Source organism: Sordaria macrospora, chromosome 6 (genome assembly GCF_033870435.1).
Source record: "Sordaria macrospora chromosome 6, complete sequence".
Lineage (NCBI taxonomy): Eukaryota > Fungi > Ascomycota > Sordariomycetes > Sordariales > Sordariaceae > Sordaria > Sordaria macrospora.
This window is the reverse complement of record NC_089376.1, coordinates 3,931,067-3,953,591: the sequence shown is the minus strand read 5'-3', so window position 1 is coordinate 3,953,591 and position 22,525 is coordinate 3,931,067. Positions and strand designations below refer to the sequence as shown.

At 51.2% G+C, this 22,525-nt stretch overlaps 10 protein-coding genes and 1 non-coding gene across 11 annotated transcripts; 8 read left to right on the top strand and 3 right to left on the bottom strand.

Moving 5' to 3' along the window:
* Positions 1-1,534: 1,534 nt before the first annotated feature.
* SMAC4_09205 (uncharacterized protein) lies at positions 1,535-7,908 on the top strand (the record flags this gene model as incomplete). The annotated part of the gene is made up of 3 exons (XM_066090914.1): positions 1,535-5,905; positions 5,975-7,393; positions 7,595-7,908. The coding sequence occupies 3 exons, from the start codon at positions 1,535-1,537 to the stop codon at positions 7,721-7,723; spliced, it is 5,919 nt and encodes a 1,972-aa protein (XP_065947603.1). The 3' UTR covers positions 7,724-7,908.
* A 1,159-nt stretch (positions 7,909-9,067) lies between these two features.
* SMAC4_08980 (uncharacterized protein) lies at positions 9,068-9,304 on the top strand (the record flags this gene model as incomplete). The annotated part of the gene is made up of 1 exon (XM_003344339.1): positions 9,068-9,304. The coding sequence occupies one exon, from the start codon at positions 9,068-9,070 to the stop codon at positions 9,302-9,304; it is 237 nt and encodes a 78-aa protein (XP_003344387.1).
* A 1,141-nt stretch (positions 9,305-10,445) lies between these two features.
* Positions 10,446-11,147, top strand: SMAC4_08981 (uncharacterized protein; the record flags this gene model as incomplete). The annotated part of the gene is made up of 1 exon (XM_003344340.1): positions 10,446-11,147. One exon carries the CDS (start codon positions 10,446-10,448, stop codon positions 11,145-11,147), a length of 702 nt encoding a protein of 233 aa, XP_003344388.1.
* Positions 11,148-11,575: 428 nt separating this feature from the next.
* On the top strand, positions 11,576-12,872 carry SMAC4_08982 (uncharacterized protein). The gene is made up of 4 exons (XM_003344341.2): positions 11,576-11,998; positions 12,064-12,170; positions 12,248-12,419; positions 12,509-12,872. The coding sequence occupies exons 1-4, from the start codon at positions 11,621-11,623 to the stop codon at positions 12,692-12,694; spliced, it is 843 nt and encodes a 280-aa protein (XP_003344389.1). The 5' UTR covers positions 11,576-11,620; the 3' UTR covers positions 12,695-12,872.
* A 416-nt stretch (positions 12,873-13,288) lies between these two features.
* On the top strand, positions 13,289-13,871 carry SMAC4_08983 (uncharacterized protein; the record flags this gene model as incomplete). The annotated part of the gene is made up of 1 exon (XM_003344342.2): positions 13,289-13,871. Exon 1 carries the CDS (start codon positions 13,302-13,304, stop codon positions 13,869-13,871), a length of 570 nt encoding a protein of 189 aa, XP_003344390.1. The 5' UTR covers positions 13,289-13,301.
* Positions 13,872-14,259: 388 nt separating this feature from the next.
* Positions 14,260-14,868, bottom strand: SMAC4_08984 (uncharacterized protein; the record flags this gene model as incomplete). Its single annotated transcript, XM_066090877.1, has 1 exon — positions 14,260-14,868. The coding sequence occupies one exon, from the start codon at positions 14,866-14,868 to the stop codon at positions 14,260-14,262; it is 609 nt and encodes a 202-aa protein (XP_065947602.1).
* Positions 14,869-15,920: 1,052 nt separating this feature from the next.
* On the bottom strand, positions 15,921-16,412 carry SMAC4_12765 (uncharacterized protein; the record flags this gene model as incomplete). Its single annotated transcript, XM_024655788.1, has 1 exon — positions 15,921-16,412. One exon carries the CDS (start codon positions 16,410-16,412, stop codon positions 15,921-15,923), a length of 492 nt encoding a protein of 163 aa, XP_024511618.1.
* A 1,197-nt stretch (positions 16,413-17,609) lies between these two features.
* SMAC4_08985 (uncharacterized protein) lies at positions 17,610-19,226 on the top strand. The gene is made up of 2 exons (XM_024655787.2): positions 17,610-18,191; positions 18,333-19,226. Exons 1-2 carry the CDS (start codon positions 17,621-17,623, stop codon positions 18,914-18,916), a joined length of 1,155 nt encoding a protein of 384 aa, XP_024511617.2. The 5' UTR covers positions 17,610-17,620; the 3' UTR covers positions 18,917-19,226.
* A 128-nt stretch (positions 19,227-19,354) lies between these two features.
* SMAC4_14029 (uncharacterized protein) lies at positions 19,355-19,843 on the bottom strand (the record flags this gene model as incomplete). The annotated part of the gene is made up of 1 exon (XM_066091738.1): positions 19,355-19,843. The coding sequence occupies one exon, from the start codon at positions 19,841-19,843 to the stop codon at positions 19,355-19,357; it is 489 nt and encodes a 162-aa protein (XP_065947601.1).
* A 927-nt stretch (positions 19,844-20,770) lies between these two features.
* SMAC4_08986 (uncharacterized protein) lies at positions 20,771-21,757 on the top strand (the record flags this gene model as incomplete). Its single annotated transcript, XM_003344345.2, has 2 exons — positions 20,771-21,074; positions 21,141-21,757. The coding sequence occupies 2 exons, from the start codon at positions 20,771-20,773 to the stop codon at positions 21,755-21,757; spliced, it is 921 nt and encodes a 306-aa protein (XP_003344393.2).
* Positions 21,758-22,207: 450 nt separating this feature from the next.
* On the top strand, positions 22,208-22,279 carry SMAC4_14028. Its single transcript has one exon. It is a non-coding gene; the product is annotated as a tRNA-Glu (tRNA).
* Positions 22,280-22,525: the final 246 nt, after the last annotated feature.

Genomic DNA, 22,525 nt, shown 5'->3' with positions numbered 1-22,525 from the left:
CCCAGACCGGACCAGGTCAATTGACCGGAGAAGTCATACAGGCCCTTGTGCTCGATACTGGTCCGCTTTATTCACTGAACTTTCCTCGCTTACCTTTGCCGCCGAATGCCTGTTTCCCCGCAGTTGCCCCGGTCACTGCGAGACTGCCAAGTCGGCCTAGCCCGATTAAATTATAAAGCCTCGAGTAGTGTTGGAGTTGAGAAGCGTGCTTGAACACGTGATACCCATTTTCATGACCATTTTCATATCCCTCTCAAGCTTGCCCTCGCTGGCTCCAAGCACCAGTCCGACGATTGATATATACCCGGGAAAATGACGGTACAGATTAGCCAGTGTCGACAAAAGAAAACGAACGGACCTTCTCCCGGCCGAGACACCTTACCGGTGAAATGCATGCCCCAGAAACTGTCTGTATTTCGTTTGAAAACGTGTGTAATATGCACGCAGCCGCTCGATAGTCGTAACACCTCTGGCAATTGGCGGTCTGATACTCGACACTCACGAAAAGTAACATACAATCTGTGACAGCTTGACGGATTTCGACTCCAGTTTGCATCTCAGTCTTTCGCTGAATTGTTGCCCTACGTCAACTGGCTTTGGCCATCGCTCAACGTTTCTTATGCCGCGCGGTTGTTATGAAAGACAACTTGGGTTGGGCAGAACTTACAGATACCAAAAACACTACTTGCATAGCAGGGATGAGTAGCTCAACTGCAAACGAAGACGCGTTGCGCGATGATGTGCTTACACGCTGGCACAAGGTGCAAGGCAGTTCTACGCCATGGAGCCCGACGGGTGTGAGATCGGAAACGCATCTTGTGTACTCCATTCGCTGTGCGCGAGCTTTCTCTTCGCCCATTCAATACCCTGTGTCAATGTTGACAGCCAACGACCTTGAAACTCGGCGGGCCTCGTGCATATCACCTTCAACGGCAGATAGCTTCCTTTGAAATACAGCCACGCCCCACACAAAGCCTGGCCTGTCAACCTCACGGATTACTTCAAATACCAATCTCAATGCGAGAAAGAAGATGCTTGAGGCCTACAATGTCTCACGGCAGGCTACATGCAGCCGGCATGGAATCCAACTGCATCGTCACCTTCATCGGTTGACTGACTGCAAAGCCCAGTGCTGTCCGGCAAGGAAACAGCAAACGCGAACAGGCATCCATTCTTTCATGTCCTGGTCTATTAGACGCAATGGGTATTGATGGCTTTACATACAAGTAGACGTTGGCCGGAAGTCAAGATTCTGGCAGAGATATGAACTCTGATTCTCCCTACTTCAGGCCTCACGTTCTCTGTCACCGAGACTCTTTGTTGGTTCCGATCTTCTCCAGCCAACACAACTTTCTTAGACGTTCGCCCAGCACGCTCACGCTGCCCAACCGTCCAAAGTCTATCAGAACTCTTGGATTACAGTGTATGCTCTGCTTCCACATCTCCTTCGTCGTGGTCTTACATTTTCATCGCTAACCTGTTGGCGACATACAGCCATTCTGCCTACCCATTTACCACCAACTTCCTTCCTGTTATGCACAATTACAGAGGACAACGAGGACAAGCTCCTGTCGGTCGACGCCCTCAATGGGGACGTGGCCGCGGAGGAGGACGAGGAGGACAGACACGCGGAGGTGGACGCAGCAGAGGAGGTGGTTGGGGCCATGCAGATGATACTGCTCCCCAACGCATCTGCACCCATTTTATGCAGCACCGTACTTGTCGATATGGCGCGGATTGCAGATTCTCTCACGATGTTCCCGAGTTCACCGCAGAGGAGGAAAACGCGCACGAGGCGTATTATGATTGGAGACGCCAGCTTCGCCAGACCGCTCTCTTAAGCAACTACAACTCGCTGTGGACCGATGCCCTTGCTATTTTGGAGGATGATACCTATCGCGAGTGGCAACAGTCCGTCGTGAGAGACCTGGCTGATGATGAGTTCGGCGGGCTGGTCAAACTACGACGAACCGTCAAGTCTTGCATGGACAGCATTGACAACAGCCAGACGTTTCAAGTAGCCACTCCCTTCCTAAAGGTCCTCACCCATCATTCTCTCTGCGACTCACTATCGGTAGATGTGTACGCTGGCAAGATCTACCGCTACTTTGGGGGCATCAACGGGGAGACCGCGATCAGCTTTCTGAGCGACCTGAGCCGCCGTTCTATTTCCATGTTGGAGAAGGGGACATCATTCCCAGCGTCGTGGCAGCCCGATACGACGTGCACATTGCTTCTCACCTGCCTCTTGGGACTCGTTCGTCGGGAACGCAAAGCCCTTTTCAACGATGATCTCCCGAAACTCGTGGATGACCTACAGAGATTTGTCGTGCTTCTTCAGGAAGATGGAAGCTTCGGGCCCGCGACAGATAGATGTACGTCCTGCCTCGACATTATGAGGAGATTGATGGACTCTGCAACTCTGCTCCTTGGAGATGCAGAGATTCATCCGGGAGCTCGTGGCCAATCTGGGCCTGTCCGGTCAACATTTCCGATGGATGCCCATATACCTGGCGGTAGCCACGACAACGACAACGCCAACATCTGCATGATCCAGATTCTTCCCACGCATGGGGAAATTATCAGCAGACATCCTGAGTATTTACCTACAACGGACTTCTTGCAGGCTCATTTTCTCGAGGATCCAGTCCGGCGGCACATTGACACAGCGTTTCGGCTACTGCGCCATGATATCTTTGGCCCCCTCAAAGAAGCCCTGAATGGGTTTCTGGCAGATGATGAGAAACTCACATCTAACGCACACCAATTGATAGACAACAGTGTCAGGGCTCACGTTTATGCCAAAGCACAGATCCAGAGCGTGTTTGTTGGACAACGTACTGGATTGGAAGTCATCTTGTCATTCTCTACCCCTCAACAACTGCGCAAGAGCTCACTAGCCGATAAACGTCGATGGTGGCAGGAATCCTCCAGGCTTGAGCAAGGAGCGTTGGCTTGCTACATTTCACACGACGAAGGGAGGAAACGACCTCTCTTCTTCGTTGTTACCCACAAAAGCACCGACGAACAAGATGATGATTCCCAGGACAGCACGCTTGTCTCCAAGTATTCGGATCCCACTGTCACCGTCAAACTGGCCACTGAATCTCTGGAGTGTCTGGCACTCCTCGTTCGGTTACATACAAGCAAACAGTCAGGTTTTCTCGTTGACCTGCCTGGCATCATTCCGGATACCTTTGTTCCGGTCCTCACAAATCTCCAACGCATCATGTCGGAAGGCGAACTTCCATTCAGTCAATGGATTCTACCCGCTCATGGCAACGCCGGAGAGCGGCCCCAGCAGCTCACCATACCGCTCCCAGCCTATGCTCGCAAGCAAGGGTTCGTCTTCAAGCTGGACTCTATCACCCTCGACAAAAGGAGCTCACTGCGTCTCAATCCCAGCACCAATCACCAAGATATTGACTTAGACAAGTTCGAGAATTCTACTGGGCTCAACCCCAGTCAGTGCAGGGCTCTCATCACTGCTCTCACTCGCGAATACGCGCTGATCCAGGGGCCCCCGGGAACAGGAAAGTCATATGTTGGCGTGCAGCTTGTCCGCGCCTTACTTGCCCACAAGGAAGAGGCATCTCTCGGTCCCGTCCTCATAATCTGTTATACCAATCATGCCCTGGATCAGTTCCTGGTGCATCTGCTCAACTGCGGCATTGAGAAGATAATCCGCATTGGCGGTCAGAGCCGTTGCGAGGAGTTGGATGGCAAGAATCTACGAGTCGTTAGCTCAAGGATCGCGAAATCTACCGTAGAAACTAGGGATTTGGGTGAAGCTTACAGGGAAGTAGAAGAGCTATCGAAGACCGCTGATTACTGCCTGGAGATGCTTCGAATCGCTCGCAAAGGCCGTCCCAGTCAAGAATTGCTGTCTCGATATTTGCCACGACGTTATCCTAGAATATGGCGCCAATTTGATGACCATGGACAGGACGAGGACGGGTTCACACGCGTTGGAGGTGACTCGGTGCAAATGTGGCTGGGAAAGAGGCCTCGTCAAGAGAGGTTTGAAGATGTCAGCGTTGACGAAACCATCGACGAAATCATCGGAAGGGCCGAGACGAATATTCAGTCTCTTGATACTGTGCAGAGATGGATACTTGTCGAATTCTGGATGAAAGAAGTCATCGAGCAACAAACCGGCATTTTGTTCGAATCCATGGATGAGGCCAGAGGCTATCGAAAGCAAATTGATGGCATCCATTCCGAGGTGAACCGTCGAGCCGTGATGGAAGCCGACGTAGTTGGGGTGACAACCACTGGCTTGGCTCGGAACATCGACATGCTGCGGCGAATCGGATCCAAGGTGATCATGTGCGAAGAAGCAGCCGAGGTGATGGAGCCGCATCTAATATCTGCTATGATGCCGAAAGTGGAACACTTTATCCAGATTGGAGATCATCGGCAACTTCGCCCTCAGGTCCAGAACTACCTGCAGTTCAGCATGGAAACTCAGGCCGGCTTGTCTTACCAGCTTGATCGCAGTCAGTTTGAGAGACGTGCCGTCGGAGAGCCGGGATTGGCACCTCTGCCTGTAGCTCAACTCAACGCCCAACGACGCATGCGGCCCGAGATCTCGCGACTCATTCGCAGGATCTATCCTCAGCTTGAGGACCACGATAGCGTTTTCAAGCTCCCGGATGTGGTGGGGATGCGCAAAAACCTCTTCTGGTTGGATCACGAACATCCCGAAGACTCCAAAGATGACGGCGCAAGAGTTACGTCGTACTCGAACGCTTGGGAGTCGGAAATGGCCACGGCACTCGTACGTCACATTGTTCGTCAGGGTGAGTATAGCAGCTCCGACACTGCCCTGCTCACGCCGTACTCTGGCCAGCTACAGAAGCTCAAAGCGGCCCTGAGCAAAGACTTCGAGGTCTTCCTGAGCGACCGAGATATTGAGAAACTGGCTTTGGAGGGATTCGTCGACGGTGCTGCCAAGAACGTTGACCCTACCTCCTACAAGACAATCGAAAAGAAGACTCTGCTTCACACCATCCGCTTAGCAACCGTCGACAACTTCCAGGGAGAAGAGGCAAAGGTGATCATTGTTTCATTAGTTCGCAGCAATATGAACTGCAAGGTTGGCTTTCTGCGCACTGAGAACCGAATCAACGTTCTCCTCAGCAGAGCGCAACATGGAATGTACCTTATCGGGAACTCCAGGACCTACCGGAATGTCAACATGTGGGCCAACGTCCACGAGCAAATGACCGAGATGGAGGCCACGGGTGATTCGATTGCCTTATGCTGTCCTCGGCATCCCGACACTCCGATCGAATGTTCGGAACCGGATGATTTTCTTCGTTACAGCCCTGAGGGAGGATGCGAGCTGCCCTGTGATCGTCGCCTCGAGCCTTGTGGCCATCAATGTCCAGTAAGCTGTCACTCCCAGGCGCTTCATGATGCGTTTCCCTGTCCACAGCCGTGTCCTCGATTCCGGACAACCTGCAGCCATGCCTGCCCGGGATTATGTGGACAAAAGTGTCAACCTTGCTTTGTCAAGCTGGACAATGTTGAACTGCCCTGTGGCCATATCCACAATCAAGTGCCCTGTTATCGTACCCTGAATCTTAAGCACATTACGTGTTCGGTCAAGGTTGAGAAGGTTGTACCGGGCTGTGATCATAAAGTGTTCATCGAGTGTTTCAGGGATGTCACTTCAGAGAAATTCCAGTGCCCAACGGCATGCGACCACATCCTCCCGTGTTCCCACCCATGTCCCGGAACATGCGGAAGATGCAGGGGCGAACTCAAGGAGGGAGAGACTACCTTTCGCCATCAAGTGTGTCCAAAAGTGTGTGCTCGGCCTTACAGCACATGCAACCATCTGTGTCCTAAGAAGTGTCATCAAGGGCAGGACTGTGGAAACTGTGAAAGGCCCTGTGAGGTAAGTTGTGCCACTCTCACCCTTGCCCTTGACCCCCCTGCTTGCCATTGATGCTGACTTTCGAAACAGGTGCGATGTCCCCATTCAAGATGCGCATCGAAATGCCAAAAGCCATGTGCCCCATGCATCGAAAGATGCGCTTGGTCGTGCCAGCACCAGGGCTCATGCACGATGCCTTGTGCAGCGCCTTGCGATCGGCTGCCGTGCGATGAACGTTGTACCCGTCTTCTCAAATGCGGCCACCAGTGCCCAAGTCTATGTGGGGAAGAGTGTCCGCAGGACTATTGTCAGGCATGCTGCTCCCGCAAAGACGACCGGGTCGACATGCTGGAGTTCAAGACATATGAAGAGATCGATCTCAACGAAACCCCCATTGTGGTTCTTGGCTGTGGTCATTTCTTCACTGCTGAGACCTTGGACGGCTTGGTGGGGATGAATGAGGTCTACACGGTTGACAAGACTGGCAGCTACAACGGACTGAAAGATCTTTCGGTCTTAGCCAACGCGGTTCCCTCTTGCCCGGACTGCAAGCGGCCAATCCGGCAATTTGCTACCAAGCGGTACAATCGTGTCATCAACCGAGCAGTGCTAGACGAGACATCCAAGCGTTTCTTGACCAGCGGACGTCAGCAGCTTACAAAGCTCGAGGAGAAACTTCAGAAGTTCGAGAAGACGTTAGAGAGCAGCAGGGAGGCTTTCAAGAGGTCTTATACGCAAAACACCAAGGTGCGATGGGCAATCGGTGCAGAGCTTGCCACGGAAGCCAAGGAGTTGTCCCGCAACATGAAGCGCGAACATCAGCCGACCAAGAGGCTTCTTGATTCGGTGTTGACCTTGCAACTCAAACGAAGAGCGGGCGAGTCCTTACAACAAGGCATGGACAAGTTGAGCATTGATTCTGGGCCAACCTCTGGGCAGGTCAGCGCTCCCGCCTATGATCAACAAGTAACGCTTGGGGCCATGATGGTTTACATTAAGGTGAAAGAGATGAAGATTCAGGATGCCTTACATCTTTCGATGAACTTCGCACAAACTCCAGTCGTGCTGCTCACTGTCTGCAAGCAAGTTGTTGCGGCAGCCTCTGATGCAAAACTTCCGCGTCTCGTCATCGCAGCCAGCCTATCCTACGGTCGGGTCGTTCAGCTTTACGAACGGTCCAGACGTAAAGATCGCAATTCCACTCGAGCCTCCGAGGATGGTACCGAAGAGGGAAAGGGAGATAAGGCTAAGAAAGAAAAAGAAGAGGGGGAGGACCGGGCCAAGACAGCCAAGAAGCTCCTGGGAGATGCACTCGCCCTCTGCAACACTCTTCCCAACACCGAGTCGGACCGCAAGGCAATTGAAGCAACGCTTCGGCTCTACAGGACTGAATGGTACGAAGAGGTGACGCCGGAGGAACTGGCGGCTATCAAGACGGCTATGGTCAGCGGCAGAGGAGGGATCGCGACCCATTCCGGACATTGGTATAATTGCGAGAATGGTCATCCGGTAAGTTTCGGTCGATGGTGCTCCTCTCTCTCTTCCACACACACACACACACACTCTCTCTCTCTCTCTCTCTCTCTCTCTCTCTCTCTCTCTCTCTCTCTCTCTCTCTCTCTCTCTCTCTCTCCTGAACTCGATGGCCGCTGAGCTCTGTCTGTCCTATTCTGCGCACTGATCGAGAGTTACTGACTAATAACGTGACAGTTTGCTATTGGGGAGTGCGGGATGCCCATGGAGCTTGCTAGATGTCCGGAGTGCAACGCTCAAATTGGTGGGCAACGCCATGAAGCTGTGAGTGGCGTTACGAGGGCTGAGAACATTGAGAGGGCTTGAGCTTGAGGTGATTGGGGGATGATAGAGTCGGGTGAGATGACAAGAGGTTTGTTATGGGTTTCATGTCAAGGTTGGGATGAACCTCTCCACGACTCGTCCCTAGTGACAGGGTATCACACACTCCAGATAATTTTCGTCTCAATTTGACTACAAATGAAAGTTGAGATAAGAGGAATACGAATGACTTCATTTGCATCACCTTCAATTGCTATTCAATATCCTGTCCCCGCTTGATTCCCTCCGCCTTCGCCTCTCAACCTCCCACCTTTCCTCAACCTTTTATAAAGTATGGTACTACCTCACCTCCACCTCCAACTTTCCCTTTCTCCCGATCCTCTACCTCTCACACTCTAAGGCAAGTACGAGTGCTTTCAACGCCAGAGAGTAACGTCGTCGCACTCGCACTCTCCATCGATATCACGTTAATATCACCATCAACATCAGCGCACGTATTGCAATCAATATCTATCAAGCCTGCCTTATCCCCTCTCAATTTTCCCTCCTGCTCACCTCGCTGAGCTCCAAGGTCCGTCTTCACACCGGTTATCGCTCGTCAAGTAAGTCTGATGATCTGAATCCGCTCATTTTCAATTACCTAGTAATCCAAAGCATATCTAACGTGGCCGCATGTGTCGCTATAGGTCGTAACCTCTAAGCTTCTCTCGATCCCGATCTGTTTTGCAACCATAAGCTTCATCCGCCGCACCTCGAACAATCCTCACGGCTCCAGAACTGCCGCTGCCGCAGCATTTGCAGAGGCTGTCGTAAAGCACGCCGCTAACATGAAGAAAGCGGAGGACGACATCAACGCTGTTGTCACACGGACATTCGACAATACCACTAATCTCCCCAAGAGCCGCACGGCTGAACCCCAAGCCTTGCCACACGGCTGGATGTCTCAAGTAACTAGGCTACACTCACCTGCGGGAAGTCTGTTCCTCCAACGGCACGACTTACCCGGAATTCCCTCAGTACCCTTAGCGCCTTCGGTGTATTCCAGCCAACGACACAACTGCCGCCTGCACTGCCTCCACGCTAGGCCGCGCTAGCCAGGCCATGAAGGAAGAACACTGAAGGAAGCTATTTAGGAAGACCCACATGTAAGCACAATAGTGCACACTAGATAGATGCATTGTGGCTTTGCGGCCAGATTAGGCCGATAGGAAGATGTACGTACCTATTAGAAGGAAGGAAGGCTTTGGCATAAGAAGGCCAGGAAGTCCAGCCTGGATGAAAGGCTTGAAAGGATTCAACAAGGCCTTCGAGACCAAAGTAGTTTATTAGTTGAATTTGAACTACTGTTCCAAGCCCAATACTGCCCTTGTCACAGCTGTTCAGGCGGAGATGGACCGGGCAACAGCTATGATGACGCAGCTGAAAGAGCTGGGCCAGAAGCTTGCGGGAGAGTTTCCGGATAGCGCCTGCGCCTCTGTTGCTGCTGTGAAGGAGTGCGATAGGTGTGCCGACGTCTTGGAGAAGAATCAGGAGGAACTCCATGTTGCGAGGGCGAGACTCGATAGCGTGAAGGCTACTATGGTGCAGACTGCGGGGATACTGGGTGCTATGTACCTCCAGGTCTAGGTCTGCTGAGGAGCGGGCGGGCGGGCTAGATTCGCGGCTGAGTGAGTGGGTGAGTGGTCTGGTGACTGCTGGGTGACTGAGTCGAAGTAGGGCGTGCAACTGATCATGGGTTGGGGGGAATAAATGGGTGAAATCATCAGCTGAAGACATGGAAGTAGCACGGGGTCACATATGATAAGGACGGGGTCGAACACGATCTGTGAAGCACATGCTATAGCTGAGCTGAAGGCTGACGATATCCTGACTTCAAGAGGATACAGCATACCTCCAGGTATCGAGCAGCTGCTATCACAGAGAACATAGGCTCATGATCAACTTGAACAATGAATAAAAATCTCGCACCTCAGAGACCGGCCAGTGATATGTTGGCGATAGGTAGGAAACCGGGTCGTTTGGCTAGATGTTCACTATCGTGTTGGCAAGTTCGTGTTGTTTAGTCGGATTACGGGCGCGTTGAGACGAAACACTATAAATAAATGAGCTCTTTGCTTCAAGACGCCACGAACTAACGGTGTGGCGTCGTGAGTGACCTTGCCGTTTCGAGTTCGTGGCGGTATCGCCGGCGATATCGCCAATATTGCGTTAACATACCTACCGGCAATACCGTCTTTGTTTCGCAACTCCACGTGGGGGGCTTGACTTTGTCCTACTCTTCATCGGTGTTACCCAAAGTAGATCCCTGTGTTGTTTCCCGAAAGGAGGCTCAAAGGAGATAGTGGTTGGTGGCTTGCTGTCGAGCATACACATGCAGGACGATGAGCAGGGGCATCAATTGACGACAAAAGATCCCTGGCTTCCTTTGTCTACTTCGGACAGACGTAAGAATTGGGCGCAAAAAATCGTGACAGCATCAACTGTGCATCACGTTAAAGGAAGGGTAAATCCCACCTTATTATAGGTGACAACCACAAGTTGGAAGTCTCTCGTCGACGATAACGCCTGCCCCAGCAGCGATTCATAGCCGCTCCTTCTCCCTGTGCAGTTGCCATAGTCACTCCTCCCTCAACACTCGAACGTTGGCAACACACCTTCGTTGACACTGCGACGCGAATTATCTGCGTCTGACCACAAGTCTTTATCCAGCCACAACTAATTTACATCAGTACTTCACGTATCAGTTTAACCAATATCTACATTCACCATGCGCTCCCTCGCTCAACTGGCTCTCATCAGCCTCGCCTCAGCAGCCGCCATCTCCCCCGGCGCTTACTCTCCAGACAGTCCTTACCCGACTCCCAACTTCAACCCCAATCTCAACTTCACCTCCACCACCTCCACCACCTCCACAGACCTCAACCTCACAAGACGCCGCACCGACACCGGCAAATTTACCCCCCTCTTCCCTCCCTCCCTCCAACCCTCTTTCTGCCCCTACGACACCATCAACCAACCACAACCTCTCCTCTCCTACGACGCCACCACCGCGCCCCTCGCCTCGGACTGTGGGCACATCATCGACTTCATAATTGACAACAACAAGCAAGGGTACTGGACGTATGACGTTACCGATCTCGAAAGAAAAGAAGGGATCGTGTTGATGTACTACAAGACTTGCGCGTTCAAGCTTGTTAGCGACGATGGACGGGTACTGGTGGGTGCAGGTGGTGATGGGAAAGATGGGAACAAGAAATCAGAACAGTTTAGATTTGGAGTCGAGGAGTTGAAATTTTACTTGGGTACGTGGTTAGAGAAGCAGAGGCATGGACGGTTGGGAGCTAAGGGGGTTGTGGATTGTTGGAGTGAAGGGGTGGAAAAGAAGGATATGGGAGGGGTGGGTGTTAGATGGAGTGTTGAGGCGGTTATGAGTAAGAGTGTGAAGCCGATGTTGCCGGGGACTGGTTAGGGTTGGTTAGATTGTATGATGGTGAGAGGGTGTGGGACAGTGGGAGGTGGTGGTGATGGGTTGGGGTTTGAGTGGTGAGGGTTTGGATGCGGTGATGGCTTCAATTCTCGAGAAAGGTGAAGTGTTTTTGGTGTTTATACTTTAAATGGGGGAAATGCTACTGTCGTTTCCTTTGGAAGGTTGTACAGAATACTACTACTCGGTAGTACTGGTTTCAGTATCGCAGATCTGCCGAGCTACCTTCCTTTTTCCGTAATTTAGTGTAGCACTGCAGGATGCATGCACATGTGCCAAGAAGTGTCATTGGCCTCGGTCTGAGTCAGCTCGCCGAGATGGGATTTGGCGTTTGGGGTTGGGGACGACAACTTGCTGTGATAAAAAGTCAAAGGTCTGGGCATGGAAACCTCCCTCGCTGAGTGCTAGTCCTGACCTCTCAATCTTCTGCCTCTTCGACCAGGTAGTCGCAAACCACAATGTCGTCGGAAAAGGAGCTCGGCAAGGTCGCTCTTGACTCCTGGGAAACCAATGCGAGCTTCTGGGACGATTCGATTGGAAAAGATGGCAATATCTACTGGCAGAAGCTGCAAGAACCATCCCTTCGCCGGTTGTTAGGCGATCATCTTAAACAACAGCCCGGGCAGGAGCAATGCCGTGCACTTGACCTCGCGACAGGAAACGGAATTTGTGCTCGATGGTTGGCCAAGCATGGTGCTAAGGTGACGGCGACTGACGGAAGCGAGAACATGCTCAAGATAGCCAGGGATCAGACTGAAAAAGAAACTGCGAATGTCGTGTTCAGCAAGTTGAATGTCACTCAGAAAGAGGACTTTGACGCCTTGATAGCTGCCGTTGTATGTTTCCCACTTCATGGAGACGTTCATGCTCGTCGCTAATTCCGCTCCTTGGTGGGCAACAGGACGAGGACAAGTTCGACATTATCCTCATGAACATGGCCATCATGGACGTTTCCACGCTTGAGCCACTGGTCCAGGCACTTCCACAACTCTTGAAGCCCAATGGAGTGTATGTCAGCCTCATTTTGAGCTCTTCGTTGAAACCAAGACCGATAGCTCGTTGACTGATACATTGTTCCCATTCAGCTTCGTTGCAACCGTTCTTCACCCCGTTTTCATTACCTCCGGAGCATCCCGCAATGTCGATCTCCGGTACGTCGGGGGTGGCCTCGAAGTTGTCAGAACCAGGGTCGTCAAAGACTACCTCCACATTCCACCTTATAAGGGGATTGCCATTCCTGGACAACCGGCGCGACAGGTGAGTTGGTTGGTTGGCTTACCCAAACTGTCTTCTCGCACCGAGATGAGACCGGAGTTCCGCCAGCAACAGGAGCTAACCAAACGCAGGTCTATTTTCACCGTCCAATGGATGAGCTCTTCACCACCTTCTTCCGAGCCGGGCTTGTCATGGATGCCATGGAAGAGCCGGCGTTCTCGGCAGAGGACGAGGATAAGGACAGGGTCGAGTCAAGCCGGAACTACACGCAACTACCCGCGATTGTCAGCTTTCGGATGCGGTTGCCGTCCAAGTAAGCCGTGAATGAGTCGTGCGCGCGCGATCTCGATGAGTCTGTCTCAATATTCCGAGGGATGTTACTGCTATAGACTGCGGTGTTAGCCAGTGATGGTTGAGTGTTTGGGAAACAGAGACGTCACCCGTGGAGTTGAAGGTGAGACATAATGCTGATGAGGATAGGGTTAAGAGGTTATAAGCAAAACGAAACTATTGACAGCTTGCTGGACAATCACCTGATTTCAGGCACCATTACGACGTCATGCAATGTCCGGGAATCGGATTTAGAGGAAAAGTGTATTGATCGTCGCTTCTCAGGGGTCCTGTCTTCAGGGGTTCCAGGAACGGAAACTGACATTCGGGACGGCGCGCACGCGCATGCGCACTGGGAACAAGGGAAAAAATATCATGATATCCTCAATCGCCCCCACGTGTAGCTGCCCCCACGATCTTGTCAACTCGTGATAGGGCCTCGGCTTAAGGGTTGAGTATCTGAGTGTCGGCGATGAGTCCGAGTAGTCCAAGTGGACATGAAGACCAGATGAGACGACATATGAAAGAGACCTGACCTCCAGCCTGAAGGGAACACTAATCCACAGACACATCAGCTTCACATCCAGCTTCAAGATGGACCCCGACTCACCAGCAACCAAACGACGTCGTGTCGAAGACACAGTGCATGTGTCGACCTCCTCCGTGGACTTTCAACACCAAGGACAGCATCACAACCTCAATGCCAAGACACATGCCAAGACCGACTTTGAACCTCCATCTACCAGTGGCACCTCCAGCGGAGACTTTCAGTTGTACACCGCTCCCTCAAGCAATCCAACCATAACCATATCGTCGCCAATCAGGTTCGAAGACTTTTTAACCAAAACAGCTGGCGAGACACCGCGCCAGGAGGGGTTTGAGCAGCCTGAACCTGAACCTAACGATAAAAAGGAACCGGAGGAAGACGTCAGTGTCAGAGAGCGTCACAACAACATTGGAAGGAGGTATCGGAACAAACTCAACGAGCAGTTTGAAAATCTGCAGGTGCTCTTGTCAGAACAGAACACCGATCAGCTAGACGGGGAAGACGAATGTGGAAACAGAGAGTCCCAAGAGTCCGATGATAACAACAACAGCACCGCCATGGACTCCAGCTCTTTACCAACCCGAGTCAGGAAAGGCCGAAGGACGGAGAATCAATAAGGCCAGTTTGCTGGAGATGGCCAAAGTGCGGATCGAGACCCTCACGGAGGAAAAAGAGGGGTTGATAGCCGAGGTACAACAGCTGGAGAAGGAGTTAGCGGGCGAGAACAAAACAAGGACAGGAGAAGACCATGAGATTTACTGATGTAATTAATCCCAGATAAATGGAGCCTTTTTAGTTTCCCCCCCACCAAGCAACAATAACGAGAAACCATTCCTTCCTGACAGGCACGAGGGCCATAAATCCCGCCAGCACAGATACTCCAATCTTTCCATTTTCAGTTCCAAATCAGCCTTTGCGGCTCCCATCTGTCCCAGAAATTCCTCCCGCCACATACCACTCATGACCTCATAACTTCATCAACCCGGCATCAACTCTCTTTCCCTCCTATTGAAACCGCTGGCTCTTCCTAACCTTCAACTGTGGCGGCTGTATCGGGACCGGTATCATCGACCTCCTCTCCACCTGCCTGGGCCTGAAATCCCTCTCAGGACCCCTCATGTCCACCTCCCTCCCGCCCATGTCCATCTCCCTGAAGTCCCTGGGGTCTCTGTCCCTATCTCTTATATCCCTCGTATCCCTCATATCCCTCCCCATATCTCTCCCCCTACTCCTGTCTCTTTCCCTTCCCATATCTCTCCTCATACTCCTGTCTCTTTCTCTCACCATATCTCTCCCCATACTCCTATCTCTTTCCCTCCCCATATCTCCCCCCATAGACCTATCCCTTTCCCTCATATCCCTCCCTCGGTCTCTCTCCCGTTCCCCCAACCTACTCGTCTCCCGCTCCATACACCTCTCCCACATCTGACTCCGATGATGCACCCTTTTTGGCACCGTAACCACCCACCCTCTCCACCCGCCCGGCCCCTCATCCTTCTCAACCGGCGGTCCCGCCGCCAGTCCCAGTACATCCGCCACCCGTTCCGCGTCAAACACATACTCAAAATGCAACTCATAACTGGTGTCCGTCTCGCCCGTCATCTTGTTGACCATGCGCACGACAAGGATGTCGTCGATGGGGAAACCGCGCAGCTCGACGGTGCCGTCGTCCCAGTTTTCGAGACCCAGCTGCTGCTGCTGCTGCTGATGGACATCTCTTGTTGAGGAAGATGAGGGAAGAGGTAAGCGGGATTGCATGGATGAGATGTGCTGCCGACGGAGAGAGGCGAGGTTGATACGCTCGCGGTCGCCTGCTGAGGAGGGGACGAGGTAGTTTATCCCGAGGTGACGCCGGCCGGAGGGGGAATGGGGAAGGGTGATTTTGAAGAGGTCTAGGATTAGGGTCGGCATCTTGGTGGTGACTACTAGTCTTGGTGGCCGCGTGGCCGGCGATGGCGTGAACGAGTAGTGGGTGCAGTAGAGGAGCTGGGCACTGGGCGCTGGACGTGGCTGTGGATTTGAATGGATGCGACGCTGTGGAAGAAATGAAGATGCCGAGTGAAGAAGTCTGAGGCTTGGGTGAATCGAGTTAGCGAATGTTGTAGCGTAGCAAAGCACATGCGATTGTGTTGTCTGGTTCGGATGCTTGACAAACACACACAGCACAGCACAACCAAGCTGGCAAACGCAACATGCACGGGCGGTGTGGACGGTGGACTGCCCGGTGACCGAACATGTACTCACCGTGGACACTCAACGAGAAATTTTGACCCTATTCAGATTGAGGGCTGATATTATTCAGTAACAAGAGAAGAAATGTCTCAATTACAGCCCAATTGTCGATGTTCTTTTGATTGCCATGATACAGCAAAAACGGTGTCGTGAAATGAAGAGCACAATGCCATCTTCTCGGAGCCCGGTTAGGCGTTGGTCTCAGTGCCCAATGATCCGCTCCAATCCCCGCCAAGCAGCGCTGTACTCAAACAACACTAAGCGTGCAAACGTCTGACCAATCGGCATGCAAGCGGAGCAGCAGCGATTTGCAGGGTCGTGACACCCCAGTCCCATCAAATGTTTCGGCGGCATGGACTCCGATGTTTATCTACCTAGCTCACCTAGGTATCTTCAAGCCTGAGGAGTTATATGTATTGTCTTGAATCTTTATCTTAATCATCCTCTCTCGACTTCACTCTTACCCTCTTTATCCTCGCATATTCATTCCATTCCTCAGTATCATCCGCTATACTAACTGGCATCTTGATGCAAGAGTATTCCGTTTCCGACGGGTGCCACTTGCCGAATCCGACCAAATTCCTCAGTTCATACGCTTCTGGGGAAGTCTTGAAATAAAGTTTGTACCCAACGATTCGGGCCTCGCCTGAGGAGTGGGCACGCACCGAACCCTTGATATTGACGAAATTGACACCCCTGATCACGATGCTGCCATCGTCCCACTCCTCAATCTTCCATCCTCGCGTTTTTTCCAATTTGTCGTATACATGATGTACGTGATGGCGGCGGAGCGCAGCAATGCGTCGCCCTTCCTTGCTCTCCGGGTGATCGGGTGGCATTTCGTAGGTGATACCGAGATCGTATCTTCCCGCTGTAGATTTCCCCAACGGAGCCACAGGGAAGAACTTCCAATTCAAGGTCGTCATCGTAAGGCGAATCCCGGTAACTCTATTGAGGGAGTGTATAGTTGGGGTCGGACCGTCGGATAAGGTAGGCAGTACCTGCAGGTCTGTGAATGACCAGTTAGCAGTCGGTTTACTTCTATCTAAATTGGGGTGAGATCAATGGAGTTACCTTGAGAATCAGAATCTCTGAGCAGCAATTGGGGCAGGTGGGTTCAAGGTATAGGATATAGTTTCCGACCGTTCTTTCTTCAAGATAGAGAAATGCTCTTCCTTGTGGATTGCCTAGAAGAAAAAGTTCAATGCAGACACCGCGCCGTCAAACTGGTAGTGATAGTGATGCTTCGAGAGGTTAGAAACAGCGCTCGCTTGTGACAGCGACTAGGGTATTTAAACAACAAGGAAGGGAAATGATATGCTATAGCCTTATCTAGAGGTGTTTCCCACAGCCTGACATGTTTAGGTATCAAATGCCCAACCGTCGGGGAGAACCTCAGCCACATGGCGCAGGCTGACCACAATATGCACTATGGTGCAAGGAGCCAAAAGAGGAAGATATCACCATGACTTGAAAACTTGATTGGCTGCATTGGTCCTCAGTGCATAAGATTTACCTATAGGAAATACGTTAACGTGCAGCGCAGCTGAGGCACAGCCCAAATCACATATGCAGAACATTGCGCCATCCACGCTTCTCGGATTGCCTTACCCAATCAGACATCTACCTAGACATAAGGCAAGGCCAGAACGCGCGAAGCGCTTCAGGTCCATACGGGAAGTGGACCATCAACCTCTCAAATGGATTGCGAAAAGTCCTAATGAAATTATATCAAAACAAAACCGCAACTTGCAGCCCTGGGGAGATTTACTCTTGCCTCTTTATGTCCCTTTTGTTTGACGAGGCAATCGCACTTGACAGCATTCCATTAATCTTTAGCTTGATAGGCTACACCCAGCCCCGCCGTTCCAGATCGTTTTCAGGAATACGACACCCTGCAGTGCTTCATTCGAGGGAGCACCAAGCAAATCCAGTTTCTTGCTCAATGCTCGGCGATCATGATTTCCGTTCTGTTCCTCAGCAACAGCCATATAAAACGGATATGTCGGTTGATGCTGAAGGACTAAGCAGAAGTTCTTTACTTGGGAGCATTGAGATGGTGGCTGTCGAGGTCCGCAACCGACCAAGTACTCCCGGCGCTAGTACCAAGATGCCTCCGGCCAGTTCCCAGCACATGGAGGCCATTGGGTCTGTCGATACAGCACCCAAAAGCCAGAAAACGACGCGGAAAAGCAGTTCCTTTGGGAGTTTATCGGAACTGGAAGAGGATGTTCCCATACCTGTACGGACCGGACCTATGACTTCAAGTTTCAGTCCACCCCCTCAACACCACTCACCTTTCACATCTGGCAATGAGACGCAAGCAACACAACAAAATGGGGACCATCATTCATCCCACAGCAATGCCCTTGAGGAGGAAGAGCGTGACGAAGAGTATCATCATATATGGCAAGATATGCGGAAGGAGCTATATCAAAACAATCTCGTGAGGCTTATATCACGTCAACGGCCTGGAGTACTGGGGTATATTGACAAGATGTCTGGATTGTTGTCGGGTAGAACAGCAGGGAACCTGACGAGTGCAAACATCGGTTACCGGATTCACTTTGGCGACTTGCAAAGGATACACATCCAGTACCTGCACAGCAAGCTCGTCAATCTGGCTGTCTCGGCACATTTACACGATTCGGAGTGGAGACCAGGAGGAAAAGCAGAGCAGATCGGTCAAGTAATGAAGGAATACAGTAAGTCTTCCATCCGGCTTGAGACCTCATCCCAACATAAGCCTGCCGCACGGATGTGGCACTTTTGATACCTTAACCCTAAGCCATCATGTTTCCATTCCGCGTGATCAGCGACTTACACCTTTGATCATGGGACAACAGTCGAAGCAGTCAAGGACCACGAGTACATGGGCAAATACGCCAACGCGGCCGATGACCCCTTCATCGCCACCAGCCAAAGGCTTTACGACAAGATCTTCCTCGAGTCGGCCATGGACCACGACGGCTACAGAATGCCGAAAGACTTTTTACCTCCTCCACAACAACAATCCCCAAAGAACCACCAATCACGCTCGCAGCACGAAACACCCGCGCAACTAGTCAGCCTCCTCATGAGACACGCTGCCCCAGCCGGTCCGTGGGAACGCGACAATACCGACAAGCCAGCCCGCGCCCTGATTAGCACGCGGACCAAAGCCTGGAAGCGCGCATACTGGACGAGAATCAGCGCGGCTTCTATCGGTGGTGCCTTCCTTATTGCGCCCATGTGGATTCTGGGCCTGCAGAGGAACTTGTACGTCCATCTGGGTGTCGCGACGGGGTGTATCATAGCTTTCGGTACCTCCATGTCGCTTTATTTAGAGACGGTGGATAGTGTTTTTGCAGCGACTTTGGCGTACGCGGCGGTTATTATGGTATTTGTCGGTATTATTATCGAGGAAACCGGTGGAAAAGCAGAGGCGTGAATGTCAGCAGGGATACCTTAGCCCAGATGGGGTTTCCAGTCCTTGTCTCGGATTTTCACAGGGACACTTTTAAAAAACGCGTTTGAAGCCGTGGCGTTGCGAAAAGAACAATCGTTATGGTACCTACCTAGGTAGATACATGTAAACATCAGCCTTCATAAGGTAGGTATCATCTCAAGCTTCCAATGTGTACCTGTAGGTAGGTTGTCTTTTGAACAGTTCACTAGCCCTGGTACCGTACCTACCAGCAACACTCCAGATACTGCGTGGTCCTGGCAACATGTGGCAGACTCTGCGGGGCATGCCGGCATGGCCTCTTTTTATTTTCTCTACTCTATACCTCTGGGTCAGAGACAGGTTCCTACCTAATCAGCGAACATTAACCATAGCACCTTTCAATGTACGCCATGTTTTCCGTGAATAGGTGCCTACCTACATCTAATAGGTCCTACTATGCGCCCCTGGTTTTTTTGCTATTTTGTACTCGCAAAAGTTCACCCATGAATCCTTTGGCATTATCAGCGGAATACGCTCTAAGGCGGAACCCTGAACAACTCCGCAGCCGATGATTTTCTTCAGCAGTTCTGCATCTTTTGGGTTTGTGGTTGTGACTTTACACCCATCCGATAATGTGAGAACACTTTGTACCGGAATCCCTTTGATCTTGACAGTGCGAAGTCGCTGGCTGTCCATGTACTCAACAAGGTCGGTGTGTTTTCTTTTGTTCCATGGTATATTCCGCTTCATGAACCTCAGATGCGGCAAGTACGTTCCTTCAACGGGATATTTGATGACTAGATCCCCCGTGTCTGGAGTACTCGGCCGCTCTTGCTGTTGGAGAGGCTTCCTCCTAATTATCCAGTTCCAGAGAGTCCACACGCGGTTCCTACGCTGTGTAGGTACACCCTTTCCGATTGACTTTTCCATTGAGAGAATCAGTCGTACGTCGCCGTTGGTATTAATGCTACCTCTAGAGGGCGTAGTAGAGCGGAAAGTGACACGAGGCATTGTGCACTTAATTATTCATGGACTGCTTTACGTTATCAGCTATTGTTGACATTTGAGAGTGAGTTCTGCGATGGAATGTAAGGTACGGTACCTACCAGCATGAAACCCCAAACGCTGGTATTGACGAGCAGATTGCAATTTGAGTGAATGAATGATGAAGCTGGGATAGAATCAGGAATCATGGAACACCTGAAGTAGCAGTTGAGTAGGTAAGGTAGACAGTGAGCAGCTTTTAAGGGGAATCCAAGGGGGGTCGAGTGGTTTTTGTACATGTACACTAGGCAGTCACAGACCTTTCGTCCTGTAGCCAAGGTTTACACTTACGTACTCTCATCATAAACCCGCGTTCTGGGAGAGAAGAGAGGTACTGCTAAGTATCATTCTCCCCTGTTCTGGCCAGTTATATGGCTTGCTGAGGTTTCCATGCCTCGTTCAGACGCCGCCATGAAGGTCCGGTCTGCATACAAATATAACTGGCCAGCTTAGTGCCAGGAATAAAGCCCATTTGAACGAGAATTGGGGGCAGATGCATTGTGTTACCGAGAGCCTGACTGCAAAGTAGGAAAGAGAAAATCGGGCGAAAATCGCCACGCACAGACTTTATCGACATTGCTCTCTGGTCGGTTTCCAACGTAGCACCTACCTCTAGAAGTAGAAATAACATCGCACATTCGAGTTGAAAGCAAACTGTGTCCCTTGGTGTTGCCTTCATCTGTTAACAAAGCAGGTGCAGTTGCAGGTATGACCGCCATCAATGGACATCTCAACAAGGGGCAACCCAAAGACCAGTCGAACGATATCTTCGAGCCAAAGCCAATTGAAGGAAACGATCATGTCTACACGTCAATGATTTTGAGCGATCCATACTACAAAGGGTTCATCAGAATTATATCAACACGAAGACCTGGATTGATGGGTCAGATAGACACCTTGCTATCTCGCTTTCGAGCGCGCCATCGCCGACAACCTCTCTCAGAAACTGACTTTGGCTTTTTTATTAATTTTGGCGATATCCAGAGGCTGTATATTAGGTCCCTGCACGCCAGACTTATTAGTATGTCTGTCAGAGCCCAGAAGAGAAGCTCTTCAAAAAGACCCGAAGATGCCTTGGAAGGATTGGACAACTTTGGCGCTACTCTTGAAAAATACAGTAAGTTATCTTCATCAATGAGTCTTGCATCCAGGCCTCTTCATCAACTGATTTATTGAATTGCAGTTCGGGCTGTACAGAATCACGAGTACATGGTCAAGTTTTCCTTGGCGTCCAAAGACCCGTTCATCGCCACCAGCCGGAGACACAATGACCACATCTTCTTCGATGAAGCACTGCTCAACGAAAGTGCAGACCTGGATGATCTTCTTCCCCCTCACCTGTCTCGGACATGCGCAGAGTCAAAGATCCAGCCCTCATCAGCACTTCTAGACGGCGAGACAGAAGACGAACGGGGTCAAAGGGAATTCCTCAATCGCCTGCTCAAAGTCTCCATCCCCGCTGGGCCATGGGAAACAGGCGATGGCAAAGGTTCACACAAGTCTGCATCTGGCCTTATCAACACACGAACTAGATCAACCAAGAAGGTCTTCTGGGAAAGAGTCGGCGCTGCAGTAATTGGTGGTGCCTTTCTTATTGCTCCCATGTGGATTTTGGCCCTACAAAGGAGTCTCTTCGTTCATTTGAGTGTGGCAACGGCGTGTGTCACCGCTTTTGGTGTCTCTGTTTCAATCTACTTGGAAACAGTAGACGGAGTCTTCGCTGCAACTTTGGCGTACGCGGCGGTGATCATGGTGTTCGTGGGTATTGTGATCGAGGAGACTGGTTCAAAGGGTCCGTGATGTTTGTATTGAAGAGGGAGAAACCGAGGAATCCACCAGGCCCGGGGACGGGAAGGGGGGTAAGAATGTAGGAGGGGTGAGGCTCGGTCGCAACTACCATACCTTATGAAGTACCTGCGCAGATGGAGAATACCATCCAATGCCACAGATGTGATCACCTTGACGGGGGTTTGGAAAGGATCATGGGATGTACAAGGGCCGGAGACACTGGTCGATTGCTTCCCCCTATCGAAGTGCATCGCGCTCAAGTTGATGTGCACGCCCCTAGAAGCTCGCGATTTGCAGGATCTAGTATTCAATCCAATCTTTTGCTCCAGGCCTTGCAATAATCGGTGGTCCTCAAGTGGTATGTTCGGCAAGCCAGTCGGTCGTAGCCACATTCTTTGACATCAGACTAGCGGACAAAGTGGGGTACATAAGCTAAACTTCTATCCCATCTTTGCAACCAAGTCCGGTATAGTGTAACGGTTAACATATCGCGTTTTCACCGCGAAGCTCGGGGTTCGATTCCCCGTACCGGAGCTTCTTTTTGCCTTTTTTCGTTTTGTATTCCGATCTTGTTATTTCATCATCCTTTTTCTTAACTTGAATTCTTTTCATATATGGGGAACATGTTTGCGGTAGTGTTCCAATTGAGTGTTCACGAATCACCATTCACAAAACAATGAAACGTCAACAGTCAATACCAAAACTGCTACATCAATTGCTACCACTAACCTACAGTACACATTCACCGTATGACCCAGAACAATAGATTAATCGACAGAA